Below are 20216 nucleotides of genomic sequence, written 5' to 3'. Positions count from 1 at the left end.
TTAATCTAATCTGGACTGGTGGTAGGGTTTTGTCGTGGCTGTTTACCACTCTACCGACAAAGACGAGCCGCTAAGCGATTTAGCGTTCCGGTATGGGATATATTACTGCCATACACCTAACGGGTTAGCCCGTTATCATCTTAGACTGCATCGTTACTTACCAGCACTTGAGATTGCAGCGTAGTTGCAAGGTCTAACTTGTGGTGGAATAAAAAATAAAAAAATAAAGTTAGCCTTTCTTGATGAACAGCAGCCGTTTTTGATTATTATGATACTATTGATAATTATTTAGGAAGTCTAGGAAGATCGCTGGTTCGATTGATTAGGCTCTGTTGGCCAAAATTTGAATTTATAATTCTCTTACCTACTCTAGAGAGAGTCTTCGGTCGTGGTTAGCCAAAGGCTAAAAGGAATTTTTTACTGCCAAGTTACATACATACATAACGTATCTGTATCTCGTATTAATACCAATTGGCGTGAAAGGGCACTTTATTAAATCCGTACAGACCTAATAACCAACCCGTGGACTAGACTTGGACACTTGAATTGAATTGTCACTAACCATCTGTTTATTGTCAATAAGATTGCAATCAAGATTGATCTTGATTGATGATATATGAGTTGATATATGAGTTTCTTTTTAATCTATTCATAGATTAAAAAGAAACTCATGCACACCTAATTGTTTAAATTGTCCACTTTGCCGCAATACTGACACCCACAGTAGGTACCTACTGGTGAAAGTATTACCGGCTTTTATAATTCTCAATGTATAAGATATCTATACATTGTTGTCAAATATAGGTACTAAAGCTTTGCTATAATGCGTGATGACTTACAGTACTTGTGTTCGGTGCAGAACTGTAATTTTGGTTGTCATGTTGCAAATAAGCGGTAATCAAGACGTATTTCCGTCAAAACCCATGTTTATTTGCTCGTTGTATTGTTTTGATCTATCTAACATAATTGACCTTACGTAGGCAGGTATTATATAATGCAAAGTGGGTTTGAAGGTGATTCCACACTACCAGAAGAGCCGTATGGAAAGTATTTATACGTGATGTTATTATATGTGATGTAAAGTAAGTATACTGAAAACGTGAATGGTACCAGTATTAGGCACATAGAATCGATGGCTTCGGCTGGTTAACCGAAGAAAAATGGACGTCATTAGTGTTTCAGTGCTGACTTAAAGTCTGAGATACTGTTCTTGCCTCAGACTTACGATGGTCTTTACTTAACATTATTTGTCTATTTTCAAAGTTACGCTGGACGCTAAAAGCTTTAAGTCAACTCTAATTCAAGAAGATGGATTAGCGCTCTTATTTTAAACTGTACTTCATGTTTATCTGTGCTTAATCTTTGATCAATTCCTAATAATGTTTCCCAAAGAGTAATTGGTTAAAAACAGATAAAAAAAAACAATTCAGTTGCTTTCATTAGTTCGTGAGGAGAAAACCGACAGATATTTATTTTATTGATATATTGAAATAATCCGATATTGGGAATAGTAAAACAAACCTGCAGGTTGCGTGTAGACTGTAGGTGTAAAGTTCGATTTTTCTTGTATATTCAGCTGTTATATCAGAATTTTATTATTGTTTAGGCAGTTAAAACTTTTTAAGAGCCATTCAAAGGTAGTCGCTAACTCGTTTCTACAAGAAGTTGCTTTACCTGATCTAGCTATGGAGACAAGGACGTAGAACAGTTTTACACAATATATTTACAAAAACAAAGCAAAGAGACGTACAGGAAATGTACAGTGTAGTGATGTAAATTATTTGTTTGCCAACCTTGAAGTATATATTTGACAAGTTTCTAAGACTTTTAGAATTAGGTAATATTATGTGCAAGCCCCTTTCTAACTTCCTATGGATATCTACGAGTACGTATTGCATCTCAGAGAAAGTAACAATATGGAACTGGTAATCAATGTTTTATAGCCACAATACAATTCTTACAGCGTTATTACACTTGTTGTTAGCCTTTTATGTTACTTAGAAAAGCGTTTCCGAGAAATGTTACTTTCAGTCAAATATTTATAGACCACGTGTTTTTTGGGAAATATGCTATATTTAATAATAGACCCGGGGCTTTTTATCTAGTATTTATGATAACTGGTGTATGTTGTAATCTTATAAATGGAAAGATCACAAGCCTTGTTATAAGTTTTCATGTAAAATATCGTCACATCCTCGTAAGCGTAAATCTGACATTTTGTATGAAGCGTTAAAAATTTGACAGATTTACTTAGGTACTCCATAGTTAGCTCGGTTAACTTGATAAGTTACACTATAGGACTTATGTCCAGGATGGTTGCTACTTTTTACTAAATTACTAGCTTGCTAATATCTGCTGCGTTAGGCTGAAAACCAAGACTTAAGGAACATTTAAAATAAGATAAAGTTGAATAAAGATTTCAGCCTTCGACTTCGTTGTCACTCTTATAAAGTGAGATTGCAGTCAAGTGCTAAGTTGTTATCGTTTACCGTATGGAGAAGTGGAGGAAAGTTGTCGTTGGACTTATTACATTACTTTTTAATTGTTTCCAGGAGGAGTTGCCAATTGCGAATGCTCACGCTCTTCACGCACCTCCACCACCAGTTGTGGACATCACACCCGTGCCTGCTCAGCCCAAGCCTGCGGCGTTCTCACCAGATAGTTTGTTGAAGGCGGATCCTATTAATCACGCTGAATCTAAAGTCGACGAGGACAAACTACAGGTAAGAACCTATGATACATAAAAACTTTTTTGAAAAGCATTTAGCTATCTCGCTTACGTGTTAAGTGGCGAAGCGATCAACTAGTGAACTTGAAGGGGTTTAGCAGACTGTCAAACTCATAACTTTCTTGCGCTAAGGGTTGACACATTGGGTGTGTCAGGATTCACGGCAGCTAAAACCACACAGCTTAATGTCGAGAGTCAATTTGGTCGAAAAAGGTTGAAGAAGAAGAAGAAAAAACCCCACAGTGTTCCAATTTCAAAACAGCACCTGACTGGTTAATAGAAACGCTTTCTCATATAACCGCATCCCAGTAGGAGTGTCCCCTAATACAGAACCTCAAGTTAAGTCTGAGACCTGGGCAGATTTTCAGCAACTTAGAAATTATGAATTCTCAAATTGATCCGAACCGGGAGTCGAACCCACGCATTTTTAGTTTCACGATTTGTGAGAGAGGTCAAATTAATAAAAAAACACAACAGCACTGTAAAACCCTCCAGCTTTAGCTCCGAGCTATTTTCAAAAGTCTTCACGATGAGTTTTAAAAAATTTTACATTCTGAAAATGTAATTACTTTTTTAATTATGAAAATTGCCTGGCCAACAGAATTATAGAAACACTTATTCCAAAGGAAACTTTTCTCTTCCTATTTTCCCTTTTTATTAAGATAACTAATTAAAATTAATTAATTCATTTGTTCGTAAAATGGCTTTTGTGTAACTCGGTGGGCAAACGTTTAAAGTACCACAGAATACCTACTTCGAGATGGAAATTTTCCGCACAATCTGCAAAACAGTGCGGTAATATTATTAGTCCATTACTGTCAAGGACTTAAAATTAAGCTTAATTTCTATGGTGTATTTATAATTTTTCATTCTTAAAACTCTATACAAAACCGATCTTCGGCTATGTACTCTCTATGCACGTTTCGCTCTTGCACCGGAGCATCCACAGGAGTTGTTGACTTTACAATGAATAATTGTTAAGTCAACATCAATCCAATACTTTGAAAGAATCTGCAGTAATATATTTGAGCACGCACATTCGAAAAGGACACATATCTGATAATTTATAACGTTCTAACTTGATTGAAAAATGAATAATCTTCTAAAATAACAATTATAAAAAATATTTTTGATTTACATTTAGGGGTCGGTTTCATAAATATTTGATGTTAAATGTCATTCGGTTGTTTTAAACATTAAGGTCCGTGGTCCCACCAAGTTTACGTAATGGTAAACGGTATATACTCGTATTTTGCGAAATACACCTCTTATATTTAGTCGTGGGTATACCGTGTATACCCGTGGTCCTACTGTTAAATATAAGAGGTTTACTAGGGAAAATATGAGATTGCCCTTTTCGATATTGCATGATCATTTACTTCGATGCCCTGTAGGTGTAGTTATGCCTTTTGACTTAAATTTCTAGCGATGCGCGCCTCCTCAATAATAATTACATGATGAGATCAGTTTTATTACAGAAACTATAGATAAACCAAAACATATAGTTACAATACTCGGGTTTCATTTAAAACTTCCCTTTTTTAGCTTTGTGGCTAGCATATACTACGAACAACCATACTCTGGTTCGATTTCCTTGTCAAGCTAAAAAGCATATATTACGTTTTCAGTTATTTTAACGAACCGGAATATTATATCTAACATGTGAAATATGATTCGAGGCACACCAACTCGAGGCAGCGTTGTGGATCTCTCAATCCCAGAAGTAGTATAATTATATCTGAGGATGATGATGATTAAAGTTATTTAGGTATATACTTGCTAAGCCCCGCGGGTTAACCTTTAGTTATCTGTAAGTCTTAGTGTGATTATACATAGCCTATAATAAACTTACTAATATAAAAATAATCGAGAGTGTGTTTGTTTGTCTTTTCACGCCCTTACTTAGCAACAAATCAACTTGAATTTTGACGTAGAGTTAATTGAAAGGAAGGAGGGTAACATAGGCTACTTATTCTCCCGAAAAACAAACGGTTCTCACGCGATTTGTAGAAACCCCGTTATAAAAGCGGACAGCAAGTGGGATAAATACGCAAACATACTTTTTAGATTTGACTAGTAGTAGTAGCGCTCAATAATTTATTTGTATGTACAAATAAATTTTCAGATTCATTCCCTGCAACTCGTTTATCGTTAGTAGGTACAACTTTTGATAAATTTCCGATACAAACTTTGATCCGATATTTTACACGATATACTTGTAACATCCGCTCGGGTAATCACTTCGTTTGCTCGGTTCCTTATGATATAAAACTTTCCTCAAGAATTGGGCTATTAAATACAAAAATAATTTGTCAAATCTGACTGATAGTTCCAGAGATAACGCGCATTCAAACTAAACAAACAAACAAAAAAAAAAAAAACTCTTCAATTTTATTATTAGTTTCGTTATTAGAAGCATATATTCTAGTTCAATGCACTCAAAAGTGCGGTTTACTATTAATAGTTATTTGTCTTGATTATAATCTGAAAATTAAATGTTAATGGCTAGATAATACACGCCATTTAGATTTAAATGGCAAGTGTCCAATCTTTGCACGGCACATCTTCATTACATATTCACGTGAAAGTGTCATTAGCTTATGTTTGTTCTCGAATCACGCTTGAATGGATATATAGTGTTTGTCTTGCGACATTTGAACTACGTTCTCTTTCTTCATATTTCCTTAACGGTACTACGATACTTGCTTGTTAATATTATAAATAAAATGTGTCTGTTTGTTTGGTTATATGTTACCTATAAATAATTCTGCTTAATTACTATATCGATAGAGATAGTATGTATACGTAGAGAGACGGTCATAGGGGACATAGGGAAACGCGGGAACCGAGGACTTTTGTGTACATATTATGGCGGAATATGTTGTTTACTTTCTGATATATATATTCGTTTCCGCTCGTGAATAAGCAAGTTGGAAATACAAGTCTTTGAACATCATCAGCCTGAATAATGTCACACTATAGGGCACGGGTCTCGGAATGAATGAGAAGATCAAGAACGGATTGGTAGACTTTACAAGCGTTTGAGAACATTATGGAGAACCGTAAGGCATGCAGGTTTCCACACAGTTGGCAGCGACCCTGTTTTCCGAGTCCAAGGCTGTGAGTTCAATTCCCGCAACTAGAAAATGAAAATGTTTGGTTGATGAACATTGAATGTTTTTCGGTGTCAGGGTGTTTATCTTTATATTATAAGTATTTATGTATAAACCCATAACACAACTACACTTATGTTGGGGCTAGATTTCGATGTGTGTATTGTCGTAGTCTATTTATTTATGATTATTTAATATTTATCTCGTTCTCCTAGAAAGGAAGGCCGAAAGCCTAACCACTAGGCTATCACCGCTTACAGATTATAAATATCTACCACGTTAAAAAGAAGTTACTGTTATATGACGTATTATGTAAATGATTTCGATACCCACGAGCTATATGTACAAACGCTGCGATGGAGCGTAGCTATGCAAGTAATGACGTCACCGCTTTCACTTGGCCCGTGCCCTCGTCGGTGCAACTTCGCTCTTCCACCGCCATCGCCGTGCAATGCACGAGAAAGCGGTCAACATTTATACCTTTTATCTTTCACGACGATTGAAATCTAACTATATGAACATCGTCCATTATATAATAAAAATGAAATGCCATTCATTAGTTTAAAGAAACGGTATTTACTTTTTTGAATTTATTATGTTTCGTTTGCCTTCATAATGTGGTAAAGAAAAAATATAAAACCCAAAGGCGCAGTCAAAAAATAAAATCCAAGTTAAAGTGTCGCGTTGACTACTTTATTATAGTTGCATAAAAAAAAAACTGGAGGGGGGAAATGCTTGGGCTTCTAAAATTAGTGCAGTCTTTTTATTTTAGAAATTAATGTAGGTTAAACAGAATTATTAACACCATTGTTTTTATTTTTTAAGTATGCATTTCAAACGATATTTAAAATAATATACCCTGATCCACCTCGTCGTATAGAACGATTACTTCGTTTGCTCGGCTCGCAAGGCTTGTAACTTGTTATTAAATAACTTTCTTAAGAATTGGGCCTTAAAGAAAAAAAATATTTTCAAATCTGACTATTACTTCCAGAGATTATCACGCATATACAAATAAACAATGTATCCTGTATGTTCATAACTTATACTTATAATAAAACTGTAACTGGAAGATTTCTGTACATTTAATATATTTTTAAAATTTTAACCGGGGGATGCTTTATAATTGATACTGAGTCCAAAACAGATTTTTATTTAATTTTTGGCTGTCCGGGCATCACGTGAAAACTACTGAACGGATTTAAATAAAATTTGGCATAGTGGTGGCTGTTATTCCGGGTCAACATATAGGATAATTTTAATCCCGATAAACAATAAGTTTCCTTCGAGAAACGGGTATGGAATAGAATAAATAACACGTACGGCGCAGACGGGAACATAGTTTGGAAATAAAACTGGACCTGGTAGGTAGCGCTGCAATTAGTTTATAGGATTTTTAAAGATATTAAAACGATTTGCGCGGGTCAGTTAGTATTCAAAATAAGTGCATGGTTTGTGTACATTATCGGTATCAGCTAGCAAAAGTTCTAATAATTATTTATCCTCGTTGGTAATTTATTTAATCCTGGTAGCGTAGTCGTAAATCAAAAGTTTCCACTTAAATTATGTGCGCCAATTCAATCTTGAAAGTTTCTACCGCAAACGTGGGTAGACGCCCATTTTTTTCTTTTCGAACTTACGAGTTACTGTTACTTCACAATTTGTTGAAGAACGTCTTTGGATATTATGTTGAAGGTACTAGCTGCTACCCGCGACGTATCGATCGATCTACATGGAACAAACAGGTATACTGTGGCATTTTGTGTTTGTTTGTTTGTTCATCAACTTCGTGTAAATATTTCAAGTCAACACATTGCATCCTTTATGAGTTTTGTGAAGGTCGAGTTCGCAAGTTTTCATAGCAGTTTTCATTCATCATATTCATATTAACCTATTACCGACCCACTACGGGGCACGGGAATAGGTCCCACAAGGAGAAAGAGTTGAGGCCGTAGTCCACCACGCTGGCCCAGTGCGGATTGGCGGACTCCACACACCCTTGAGAACATTATGGAAAACTCTAAGGCATGCAGGTTTTCCTCACGATGTTTTCCTTCACTGTTGAAGCAAGTGATATTTTAATTTGTTTGAAACGCATATAACTTAGAAAAGTTATAGGTGCTGGGATTCGAATTCGGCCCCCCGAAAGCGAAATCGAATTCCTTCCCACTGGGCTATCACCGCTCCTTAGTTTAGTTTTACATTAAATAACAATAATACGTGATTAGCTAAAACGGCGCTTTCCAGTTAGTTATCCAAATTGAGTGACCTAAAAGACCATTCCGCCACTGATAGTACTAACAATAGCCCATTTGCATTGATGGAATTTGCATATTATTATGGATTTCTGCTTTCTATATTCATATGCTTGATGTGAATTTGAGACGTATATAGGGAAAGCCCCTGTATAAAAGATCCGTCATGCGGCTATTCGCTCAATTAGTTATGGCCCCGTCCGCTTCGACATAATAGTTCGGAGAGTGAGCAGAAGAGAGAAATTTATATCTCATCTTAATATTTAAGCAAAGAAAATATTTCGTGTTCTTTTTTAAACAACATCCAAAAATTAAAAAAAAACCGTATTGTATGATGCTAAAGGACACTGACTCACTAACCACTAAATCTTGTATGTAGTAGTAAGTAGTTTATAGTAAGCTAAGAAAAGATTTATTTATAGCTATTTGCTATAATTTTTGGTAATTTGGTTATTTGAGGGTGAAACGGGCGTTTGAATTTTTTGTAATTGACTCTGCATTGCATTGCATAGAATTTGCATTAGGTAATTTGTATTATTCATTTAATTCGGCGTTAGTTTATTGAAGTAATACTTCTTTTGGCGCGTTAGGAAAAAATGGTGAGAGTAAATTTTTACGATGCGCGCGCACACATAAAACCGACACCAGGAAGTTAGCTATACCTAGTTACCCACTATAGTCAACATTTTAGTTTTTCTAAAAAAGGTTTGACAGTTGACTTTCAATAATTCAAACCATTTTTTCTATTGTTAGGGTCGTTTATCTACAAACGTAGAATAAGGCGATAGATAAAATTTTTGAAAAGATTTTTATCTTGTTACGCTCAAGAAGTATAACTTCTAACGCGTGTACATAAGTACACACACGTTTTATTTTTATTATAATGAAGTAATAGAAAATATCAGCATTTTTAAAAACTCAACAACTGACAGTGGTCGTAATAAATTTTATTAGTTCGGAGTTAGTAAATTATCGTTGTTCACCCCCTTGACTCTGATAGCTGGTTAAGTCTCCTGTCCTGGTGATTATCACTAAAATGTGCTAATAATGGTTAATACCTGTCAACCCGCATTGTTGCAGCGTGATGGGTCAATGCTCTAATCGCCTATATCCTATGAAAGTCCTGTGCCGCACAGTGGGACATTATTAAGCTTAAGCGGAATAAGCAAGATATATCTTTAGTTTGAAAAAATAAAACAAATTATCGCTATAAAGGCTGGTTAGCTCATTTTGTCATTTTACACAAAGTAAGAAAGTGAAAAAACTTACGGCACAGAATTAAGAGCATACAGAACCCTCATTCAGTTATTATTGCATGCATTGAATTGTGTCCAAAACCAGTGAAATCGCACTGCGCACGTCTCACTTTACACCCGCGGAATGTTGCTAGCTCACCAACATTTTCCCATTTTCCCACTTTATGGTAAACGTTTAGAACATTAGAGGTAAAATAGTTAATGTCAGCTGCTAAATGGTATGAAGTGAGTAACCGCCTGTTCGAGAAACACTACTAAAGTGGATTGCTTCGAAATTAGTCGACTACACGGTTTCTGTACATTCTGAATTCAGTGCGTTTAGTCTATCCGACTCTTATCAGAAGGTGGTGAAACAGGTCCTTAGAGTCTCAGGGCCAGATTTTAATTATCATATGCCTTTTTATCAGTCCAAGGCTGATAAGATAGGTTTGGACAGCTGGTTGGCGCAGTTAGCAGCGACCTTTCTTTCTGCGTCTAAGGCCGTAGGTTCGATTCCCACAACTGGAAAAAAATGTTTGTGTGATGAACACGAATGTTTTTCAGTTATCTGTATATAATAAGTATTTATGTGTATTATATTCTATGATAAAATTAATCATAAGCCATCGCTGGAATGAGAATCGTTGCTTAATGGGTAAAGCACTAAGACCGTGATTGCTGGCTGGTTCAAAACCTTCCGGTCCCGGAAAAAAAAAATGCATTTTAAATTTATATAAAACTCCATACTTTATTTAGACAAGATTTGCAAAGTATGTTCCGGCTGGTCGAAATGATGAGCTATCTATTGGATTGCTAGTATTTACAAACGGAGGGCGGTGGAACAATGGTGCGCGGTCGCATTGTCTCGCGCAGGATGTCCGAGCGCATTGTGCCCGGCAAACGGGACAGAACGAGATATTCGTTTAATACGATATTTCCATCAAATGTTATGACGGTTTGCACGAAATAAAGGCCATTCACGGGCACTGCCTTTTAGCAGGGATGGACGACCTCCAGATTCTTATCACACTCCTTGCTCAGCAGAAGGCAGCCCATGTTTTTGAATGACCGAATTAGGTCTTAATGTATTTTGATTTCGGTACTCAAAAGCAGCAAGGCATTGAAATGGAATCCGGTTTTAACACTCATGATCTGCACGTCATGTATCAGCAACACGATGGTGCGTGGATTACAAATTCGCAGTTAGTTGGACTGAGACCATTGGGGCGAGGCCGCACTGGGTTTTGGAATGTTCCAACATTTCACATAGAGCTATGCCACACAATCTTTTTTTTTTAATTACGACGAGATAATATGTTATTTTGGAGTGATGGAGTGGAGTGGAATGGGGATGAAGTGGAAGAGTGGGGACCATTTTGTTTTAGTTAGAGTAACCCGTGTTTAGTTTAAATTAAAGAGTTCTTTATAATGATTCCAGGATTTGTACCAGCGAATGATCTGTATTCGCCTAGGGACCTAATCCATTCAATTTTCTTTTAACTGTCGCATTTATTAAAATAATCATCTCTTCAATAATACACTCCTACTAGACAATAAACTGAAGCATATACTCGAATAAAACTCTGATAAAAGATAAAAAAAAAAACTACTTTGTGCTAATATAAAGTGCCCGAAAGGTACGTATACGATGTCAATTTATTTTAGTATGTCCTGCACAAAGTTCCGTATTATATTTCAATTGCCATCCATTGTGCTACAACACCGCTACGCTCGAATATGAATTCAATATGAGCGGTTAGGAATTGCAATATCTCTCCATCTAGCAATTCTTTATTATATTAGATTCTTGTAATATACATTTTTAGATAGATAGATTTTTTAAGTAGGGCAATGCTATTCAGAATTTGATCAATGGCGATGGTGTTTGCGTGAAAATAGTTAGGCTAACAGCTATTTTTACCACTTGCCTATCTACATCATCTGCACTCCGCTTAACTAAAACAATATGAATACTTACTGACTTACTTACTTACTCCACTGACCTCTGAATATTTACTAGTCAACAGTTGGTCGCAGTATTTTTGGATTCAATTGACTGAAGCAATTTTGGCTATGAACCTGTAATATAAGTGTCCAACGAACTAAAATTTGATTTTAGTACTGAAAACATTAAAATCTTAGTTCCATTCGTGTGTTACATAAGGCGCTTTAAATAGACACAAAATGTAAGCTTTTATAGGACCAGCCAGCCCAATGTTTAACAAAGGTACCCGAGTCGCTTCCTCATTACTGACTCCACAATGGATATAACCCGCTTAACTATCTTACGCCTCTATCTATCGTCTTTCCATCTGTTCTGATTCTCCGCCGTATTATAAGCACTAAAGATAGGAAAATTGAGTGCTTCCTTCACCTGTTCTGCCCAAGGCCTTGAGCAACGTCCACGTGTCCTCTTTCTTTTAATCATTCTGGTGTGTATTTGCTCGCGTCTTTTCTGGCCATGTAACCGAAGTACTTAAGTGTTTTGTGCAAACAGATGGTCGAAAGCCATGTTTGTAAGCCCAGCGTTTTTTAACTGAGACTTTTGGTTGGACTAAATCAGTATAAGATGGGTAAATTTATAATTTTTTTTCCAGAAAATCGACGACGATAAGACTGACACGGCGAATTCTGGAAGCGACGAGAGTTCCGAGTCCGACAGCTCCGGCGAGGACGACGATGACGATCTGATTCGCCCGATGTTCAAGTTACCCATTCAGTTCGACCTCGACGAACTTGCTGGCGCATTTTTAGCTAACAACCAAAAGTAAGTGAATTTTAAGGTTGGTTCACATTATTACAGGAGGCGAGTAGCGACCCAATCTAAAAAGTGCTGATAGCTTAGTGCTTTTCGGCTTCACTTTCTAGTACACCAGGGTAGATCCCGGTATCGCATAAGCATTTCAATGTATTTTTTTGTATAATATTAATATACATATATAGATGTTAAAGCGATTTTAAATTCATAACAATTCGTTATGGTTATCATTATTTTTGTTTATTTATAAAAACTGAAGTATACGCTAGTTGAAACTATAATTATTTCTTGTTAACCGAATATTAGTGATACACATTATAAGTGGTGTCATAATATCCTTTTGCCCATTTGCCTTGTATGAACATAATATAAATAATAAAGGATATTTCAATCTTCACAATAATTACGGAGGAATATCTAGTTTTGTAGTGACGATGCTGGGTTTATTCGTGTAAAGCTGGATTTGTTCATTAAGTATGCTACAACTAAAGAATACCTTCGTTTCTCAGCAGGATCAAAAGCGAGAGAAATTCAACCGCTCAGTATTCAAGTTGCTAGTTTGTTATACATCTTGACTTTAACGAGATATTTAGAACGTAAGCCAATAATGAATTTTACGCGTGAATCATAAGACTGCCTCTTGTAATTATTCAACTTTGAGTCGGTCAATGAAGAATAAACAAGAAGAATTGTAAAGATGACCTCATTCAGGCACTGGCATTGTTTGTTGATTAAGTTTAAGTCAAAGACATTTTTATAGAGGTACCTACTATCTTATAACACGCCACGTTAAAAATCATTTAGATTTTCTTCGTGAACAGGCAAAGGTTTGATTATTTTGTACAGTTTCGTTGACCGTAACATTGATTATAGACATGACCTTATTTCGGTGATCTATTGTATTGAAGCTATGAGCGTGCAAAAGTCAAGGCTTGAAAAATAAGTAGGTAAAGACGTATTATAGGTACCTCCTGAAGTACGTACGGCTACATTACATAGTAATGAAAGTAATGATAATGAATTGATATGACTAATTTCTACGATGTATTTGCCATAAGTCACGACATTAAGACAAATCCGTGCAGTGTAATTTATAGTGTGCCTTTAATTCATAAACATGACACCACAGATATTTCTTTGCTTCAAATATGCTCTTTATATATATTATCTATGTATATATATGTAAATATGCAAATATAAATGTTTATTTATTTACACCACCTACCTCTTTTCATGAGCTGTGTTTTGTGTCTTTGGTTGCCTGGAAGAGATCGCTATGTAGTGTTAAGCCGTCAAATTGTATACTTTTCGTAAAATTTTTATTTACAAATTTTCTATATCTTCATGTGGTGTACAATAAAAGTGTATTAATTAATTAATTCATTCTTTGCATACATTTTGCTGCGATATCGGAGTATCCTAAAAAAAATTTTGACTTGACAATTGTGCGTATCCAAACAGATGTGCTTTTTTGTAAATTACAAAAGCAAATTGTTTATAATGTACTTGCGAGAGAGAACGCTTGTTTCTAACATCTATCCAATATAATAGTTTTGTTTTTGACTACAGAGGCCGCATGAACTGCGTTGTGGAGAAACGACAAGAGGAACCGGTAGAGAGGCGCTTCCCATTCAACATCCTTGGCGCGTTCGCACCACGCAGTGCTCAGGCTGAGCGCATCGCTATCATCTGCCATGGTGGTGATGAAAGGTAACTATCCTTTAATTAAAATTTTAAAATGTATCGAATTTCTTCATTAGATTCACCCAGTACGAAAAACAAATAAAAATCACACATTTTCTTAATTTGAATTTGGAATTATCTTTTTTAAAATTTAAACTTTTTATGATACCAAAACCAACCAGATACAAATAGTATAGATAACTATAATGCGAAAAGATTTTTACCCCAACCTATTAATTCACCAATTTGTTGGTAAAAGTTACGAGTTCTAAAAATGTATTAAAATCTAAACTAGTACACAATTTATATAACGCGATATTGTGTCGTGTTGCTTTGTCACCTACGTTCGGCACTACTACATTGTTTTTGGTGAAATTTAGCAAAGACATAGTTTGCATCCTGAGGACCGACGTAGTTCCTGCGAGTTTAAAAAAAAAAAAAAAATTAATTAAAACTCAAAAACTGCCATCATCATCATCATTATTAACCTAAAACGACCCACTACCACTACCCACGGGTCGGTAAAAAAATATAATTTTTAATTTTTATCCACCGCGCTGATCTAATGAGAGATGGCGGGTTTTACGATTATTATCATACGGGACCGATACCTAAACGTGCTCTCCGAAGCATGGGGGTGGACACTGAACCTATTAATTCCGGGCTGGTTCTGAAAATTTCTAGATAGAAAAACTCATTACCAAGAACAATATCCACCGTCATAATAAACGATGAATATAATATCCTTTCTACATTCTCAGCACAAAAAGTTTTGTAATATCAGTGGTATTTCTAATTATTTCACCACATTAATCTCTTTTATCATTTCTTTCGGTAAGAATTGAAGTGGATATACACTAACGAATGTAAGTTATTTTAAAATGATTGAATGAATAATAATAAATGATTTTATCAACATTCCCTAAACATGAACAATGTAGGTACCTGTGCATTGTGATGACTTATTAATACTTTCGATATTGTAATTAGAGATAAATATAATTACAATATTGAATGTAACTACCTAATTATAGTTTTATTATACAATTATGTTATCATATCTAGCGCTGAAATGAATACCTACCTGGTGAGGGGAACACCGATATAAAACACTAGGTAAAATCAGAGCGAAAAAAAATCCGTATTTTTATTTTTAAATATTTTACGGTTATTAATTTTTTTTATGACAACAGAAAAACAAAAAATGAAATAATAATTTGTATGTATAATTTTTCCCCAATTTTGCATACTAAATGAAATGTAAATAAAAAGCGGCGACGAAAAGATCGAGTTCGATTTTCGGAATTTCGTTTTCAAATATCACTTGTTTAAACGGTGAAGATAGACATCGAAAGGAAACCTGCATGCCGAAGAGTTCTCCATTATGTCATATATCATCGTAAAGGCATGTGAACTCTTTCAAACCGCACATGGACAACGTGGTGGACTACCGCCTAAATCTCTCTCATTCTGATATGGATCAATAATGATTATGAGTAGGATAAAAATACTAAACTTTTTACTCAGGAAAATAGTCTACGTAGAGTCGTGGATTTATATTAGTTATTCAATTCAATTTCAATTCTTGTTTATGACCTTTGTCTGTGCCAATATTAGTTATTAATATGTAAGATTTTTCCTTCTTACTTTTCTCAGTGGTATTAGATCGGGAAATCCTCAAGTCATGCATAAACGTACAAGCATTTTATCTATTTATCTTTTTGTTTCAGACCTATGCCAATGTTCCCCGATCCACAGTCGCAAGTATTCGCGTTCCCGTTATCAGGCCCAGTGCGCCTGCCCATCAGACCAGCGCCAAATCAGGAGCGCGCCGAACCACGTGGGCCTTTTGGCATGCCACAGAGAAACTCACCTTTCCCGCTACCGGTAAGTTCGTAACATACTTACAAAAGATTGTCCACAATGCATGTCAATATATATCGCTGTATCTAGGGCACGGTCTCTAACTAACTGCCTCGTTGGTCTAGTGGTTAGCATTTACAACTGCGGATCACGAGGTTATGGGTTCGAATCCGGGTCGGACTAAAAGTGGTTAGATATTGTGTTTTTCTATTAAAATAATTTTCAGTACCAGTCCTGAGTTAGAAAATTAGCGGTGTCAACCACCCCGTGTCAAGGAGAGCGCGCTAATTCGGTGGGCCCGGTTATTATTTCTAACTATGTGGAAATAGTAGTTAAAGCCAACCAATCCGAATTAGCAACGTGGTGGGTCCATGCTCTAAAATCGTCTGTCCTATGCGAGAGGAGGCCTGTGACCAGCAGTGGGACGTTAAGCTGCGGATGATGATGATGGTGAGGGTACGGTCAACACCAGCTAATGTACCATCCGCATGTAAGCGATAGTTGTATTTAATGATCGAATATTCCGTATGAAGATAGATTTGCAAGTCGTTAGCGGCAAGCAAGTCTCACAAATGTTACTGTTATATTGGAAAGGTGGAAATATAAGATCAATTAATATTTTACCTTTGCTTCGTGAACTATCTTGATATATTATCGGGGACGATTCCCATATTAGTCGTTTGTTAGAGGCGGAGGTAAAATTGAGAGATGTCAGGCAGTAGCAGCGGAAAATAATTGTGGATTGTTCTGCATAAGCACTAATAACTGTGGTCAGTAAATAGATTGGATCCACTTTAGAGGTTTGTAGAAGAATTTAATGCAATTCGGTTTCAGCTTTTATCACTTAGAACGGTTAGTAACCGTTACATTAAGAGACTGACTCAAATAGGTAAAGATATCTACTAAGATTCGATTTCTTTAAAAATAATTTAATTTAGGTGTTTAGATATTTTGAAGTTCTTTATTGTTGCATGAAAAAACGGGTGTAGTTTTAAAAATAACTTTTTCAATTGAATGTAGCTCGAAAAAGGACTGTTTTGTTCAGGTGTAATCCTAAATTTTTTAAAACTCACGTTAACTTCTCACTTTTATGTTCGATTATAATGAAAAATGTTTTTGCTGCTATATAAATACCCTTTATTATAAAACTATTGATTTGAATAAGAATTATATTGCTATACAAATGTAATCCACGTTTGTTTCTACAAGCGATCTAATGAAATTTTAGAACATAAAAGCTGCTATTGTGACTTATCTACCATAGTTAAATAAACTTCATCCTGGTCTTTTTTGTAGTTAATATTTAGTTCTTTGAGTACATCACTTTTATCTATCACTAATAATTTTCTTATAATGTTTCATTAATTCTTAATTGAGGGGTTCGATCTCCGCTGAGGCGTTATTTCCGCCACCAACAATAATATTGACCAGATCTTTACGATATTTCGGCAAAACTAAACTTATAAACTTTCTTATTAAAAATCATTTAAGGTATGGTGGAGTTATGAAATCTAAGAAATCTGCAAAAACTTTCATCGCATGTCCCGAACGAACCCTATTGTTTTTAGAAGTGTTTTTACTTTAATCCCAAGTATGAGTTAAAAATGTACCAAATTGCATTTAAACCCGTTCAGTAGTTTTTGCGTGTTGCAAAAACCAGCAGACATAAACAAACACAATGTGTGCCCTTCCAGCTTCCATTTTCCCCAGTACCTACTACAATATTAGTGCCTTCAAATCAAGAACTAATGTGCATCTTCTAGGCAAGCGTTTCCTTGCTCCAGCTTAGGCTGCATCATCACTTACCATCAAATGTGACTGCAGCCCAGCGATCGTCATTATAGACTTTTTTGAACCGAAGTAATACGCTTATTTGAATACTAAGAGGATTAAACAACACACCACATTCGTTTGAAAACTTGTTGGCAAATCGAATAAATTTAAATTAAACTTTCTCTATAAAGTTTTCTTATTAAATATGTGTAAGGTAGACAACGAGAATTTTATTGGACCTCGGGAGTATTTTAAAAGAAGTTTTATCTTTCTTTGTTGCATTTTAATTTAACCTGAACAAAGCCACGTACGTATAACCTACGTATACCTATGTAGATGGTTTACCTCGAAACCGTAAGCCACAAAATAAAATAAACCGAACTATAAAACACGGTTGCACTCTTTGTTCGTGACTGAAATACGTACAAAGCCTTTTTATGTCCTTTATTTACTTGTGTGTGCACCCGAAGATGTACGAGAGAACGGGATCAAAGAGGCTATAGGTACGTTTTATATTTATAGTAGTTATGAATAATTAAATTACTTATGATCCTAATATTAAAAAAAAAAGAATTTTTGCTTTACAAGAGTTTGTTTTCCGATTTGATTGAATAGAAAACAAATCAATAGCTTAGGAAGGATATCCCTCTCATTCAACTTTCCAAGCTCTAACTTATTCTACCCATGGCACTCAATTAGGAGGAGTTTTCCGGAATGTAAAGGAGCCTATATAACTCGCTGTATAATCCTTTACCTGCCTGTGAAACCCAACCGGACCCAAGCCAACCACCCTGTTACATACGGGAGTTTAGGTGTATGGTCAATTATAAAAGAAGCACTATTGGCCTGCCTTTCTTCTAATTCTAATTCTATCTCAGCCCATCAGTTACTTTTTAAATCTTAATCTGTGTTTATCGGCTGTGGGATGCAGGGCTTTTGGTACAAATTATTTTCACCACGTATCAACCAGTGTGTTGATATCATCTCACTTACCAGTTCTTTCCCAAATAGCGCTTGCAACTGACGGATTTGCTAAAATGCTTAGCAGTCGAAAATATTTAGTTAGGTAAGATTAGGACATCCTTTTCTAGGTCCTATTCATCGAACACAGTATTTAAATATTGTTGCATTTCAAAAATGTATCTACGAGTCTGGTGACACAAAAGTTTATTGGGACATTCTGTCTAGCCATACAAAGAGCGTCCGCGTTTTGGATACCTACATGTGTCATTTAGTGATAACTTAACCGGCATTTATTTTCTGTATAACATTTTTACTGGCTTAATTATAGTTAGTATTTTTTTTCATTTATGTAGTAATATTCTAATAATTTAATCGAATAGTTTTGAACATGAATGACTGAATAGATAAATCATAGCTATGATAGCTATCAGAACATATCGATCCATATCGACCTTATCGAACATATCGACCTTCGTCTTGTTTTTATGCAACTGCTTTAATTCACAGATCATCTTGTCTCGCTAATTGTCTAACTTCTGGTTTTAAATTACAATTTGAGAGCCCGATTCTCCATATCACATAATTTTGTCTGTGTCTAAATTATATGTGTCTGAAGTTTCCGAAATCGTGTCACACCTTTGTTATGTTACCTAAGTTTTAGCAAACGTTCAAACCTTCCTTACTCCGTGCTCTCAACATTATATTAATTATTAAAGTACTGGAATTTATACTGAAATATAAAGCTCGAATTAATGAAGTTAAATATGTCGACATCATCACCAGCCACGTCTCACGAGGGTAGATGGTATCCTCACTCATAGGAAGAGGGTTGTATAGCATGGCTGCTCCAATATAGTTTGATTATTTGTATCACATTTCACATGTAGTGATAAAACCAGGCCCGACGGCTTAACCTGCTCTTCCAGGCGCGGGGGTTGACACAATCAAACTTTGGGTACATATTTTCTAATACTTTTTGTTACACAAAAACCTAACACATTCTATCTTGTTTGTTTGATAATTGCTATTCCTAAGTGCAACAAACTAGTCCTTATAGGTTGGAGGCGTTTCATATGATACAAAGCTAAAAACTTAGACTTATTATCTAATAATAAATCTAAAATAATGTAGGTAAGCTGAGACTAATTTTTCCAAACAGTATTGAAAGGAAAATACTTTACTAATTAATAATTATATTGTGCCAGCTGTAATTAAATAATTAAAATTAAAATGTTCATTGGATTTAGTTAAGAATTAAATTATTATCTATAGAATATTGTTATTCTATAGATAATAATTTAATATAAATATATAATATAATTTAATATATGTTTTGTCACTTAAGCCCATTACTTTATTAGCAATCACAGTTTGGTGAATAACAAAAAATAAATTCCTGCAGTTTTGCTTGCGAAGAAACGTTTGTTTCAACCCGAATTCAACGATTGATTTCCACCTGTATTTGTGAAGTAATTGCTACAAGTGAGTACCATCCTTTTATCATAATCATCATCATACCAACCGGTAATGGGTCCACTACTGGGCACGGGTCTCCTCCTACTAATATTTTAATTGCTTAAATCTTAATTACAAAAGTTAGAGTTGCGTGCTGGGATTCGAACTTGGCCCCTCCGAAAGTGAATTTGAGCTATCAGCTATCAGCTTTAGCAACAAGCAAAATGGGCAATTATATTTAATTAAAATTCACATTGAACAATTGTTCTTTATCAATGCGAATACTGGTAAATTAAAATATATACACTGTTGCAGTCATTAATAATTGAAATTCTATAATCATAATCAACTACTAGAGTACATTATACCTGTTGTGTGGTGTCTCTGTTT

General features: G+C 35.3%; 1 protein-coding gene across 1 annotated transcript in view; it reads left to right on the top strand.

Moving 5' to 3' along the window:
- The window catches only part of LOC120630455 (WAS/WASL-interacting protein family member 3-like), a 78204-nt gene that overhangs the window by 21928 nt on the left and 36060 nt on the right, over positions 1-20216 (top strand). Inside the window, exons 3-6 of the mRNA XM_039899693.1 lie at positions 2553-2723; positions 11929-12098; positions 13659-13799; positions 15503-15659. Of these exons, the coding sequence (XP_039755627.1) occupies positions 2553-2723; positions 11929-12098; positions 13659-13799; positions 15503-15659 (639 nt within the window). The remainder of the gene's footprint in view (positions 1-2552; positions 2724-11928; positions 12099-13658; positions 13800-15502; positions 15660-20216) is intronic.

Source organism: Pararge aegeria, chromosome 16 (genome assembly GCF_905163445.1).
Source record: "Pararge aegeria chromosome 16, ilParAegt1.1, whole genome shotgun sequence".
Classification (NCBI taxonomy): domain Eukaryota; kingdom Metazoa; phylum Arthropoda; class Insecta; order Lepidoptera; family Nymphalidae; genus Pararge; species Pararge aegeria.
Note: the sequence above shows the minus strand (reverse complement) of the source record. Positions and strands in the feature narration are given on the sequence as shown.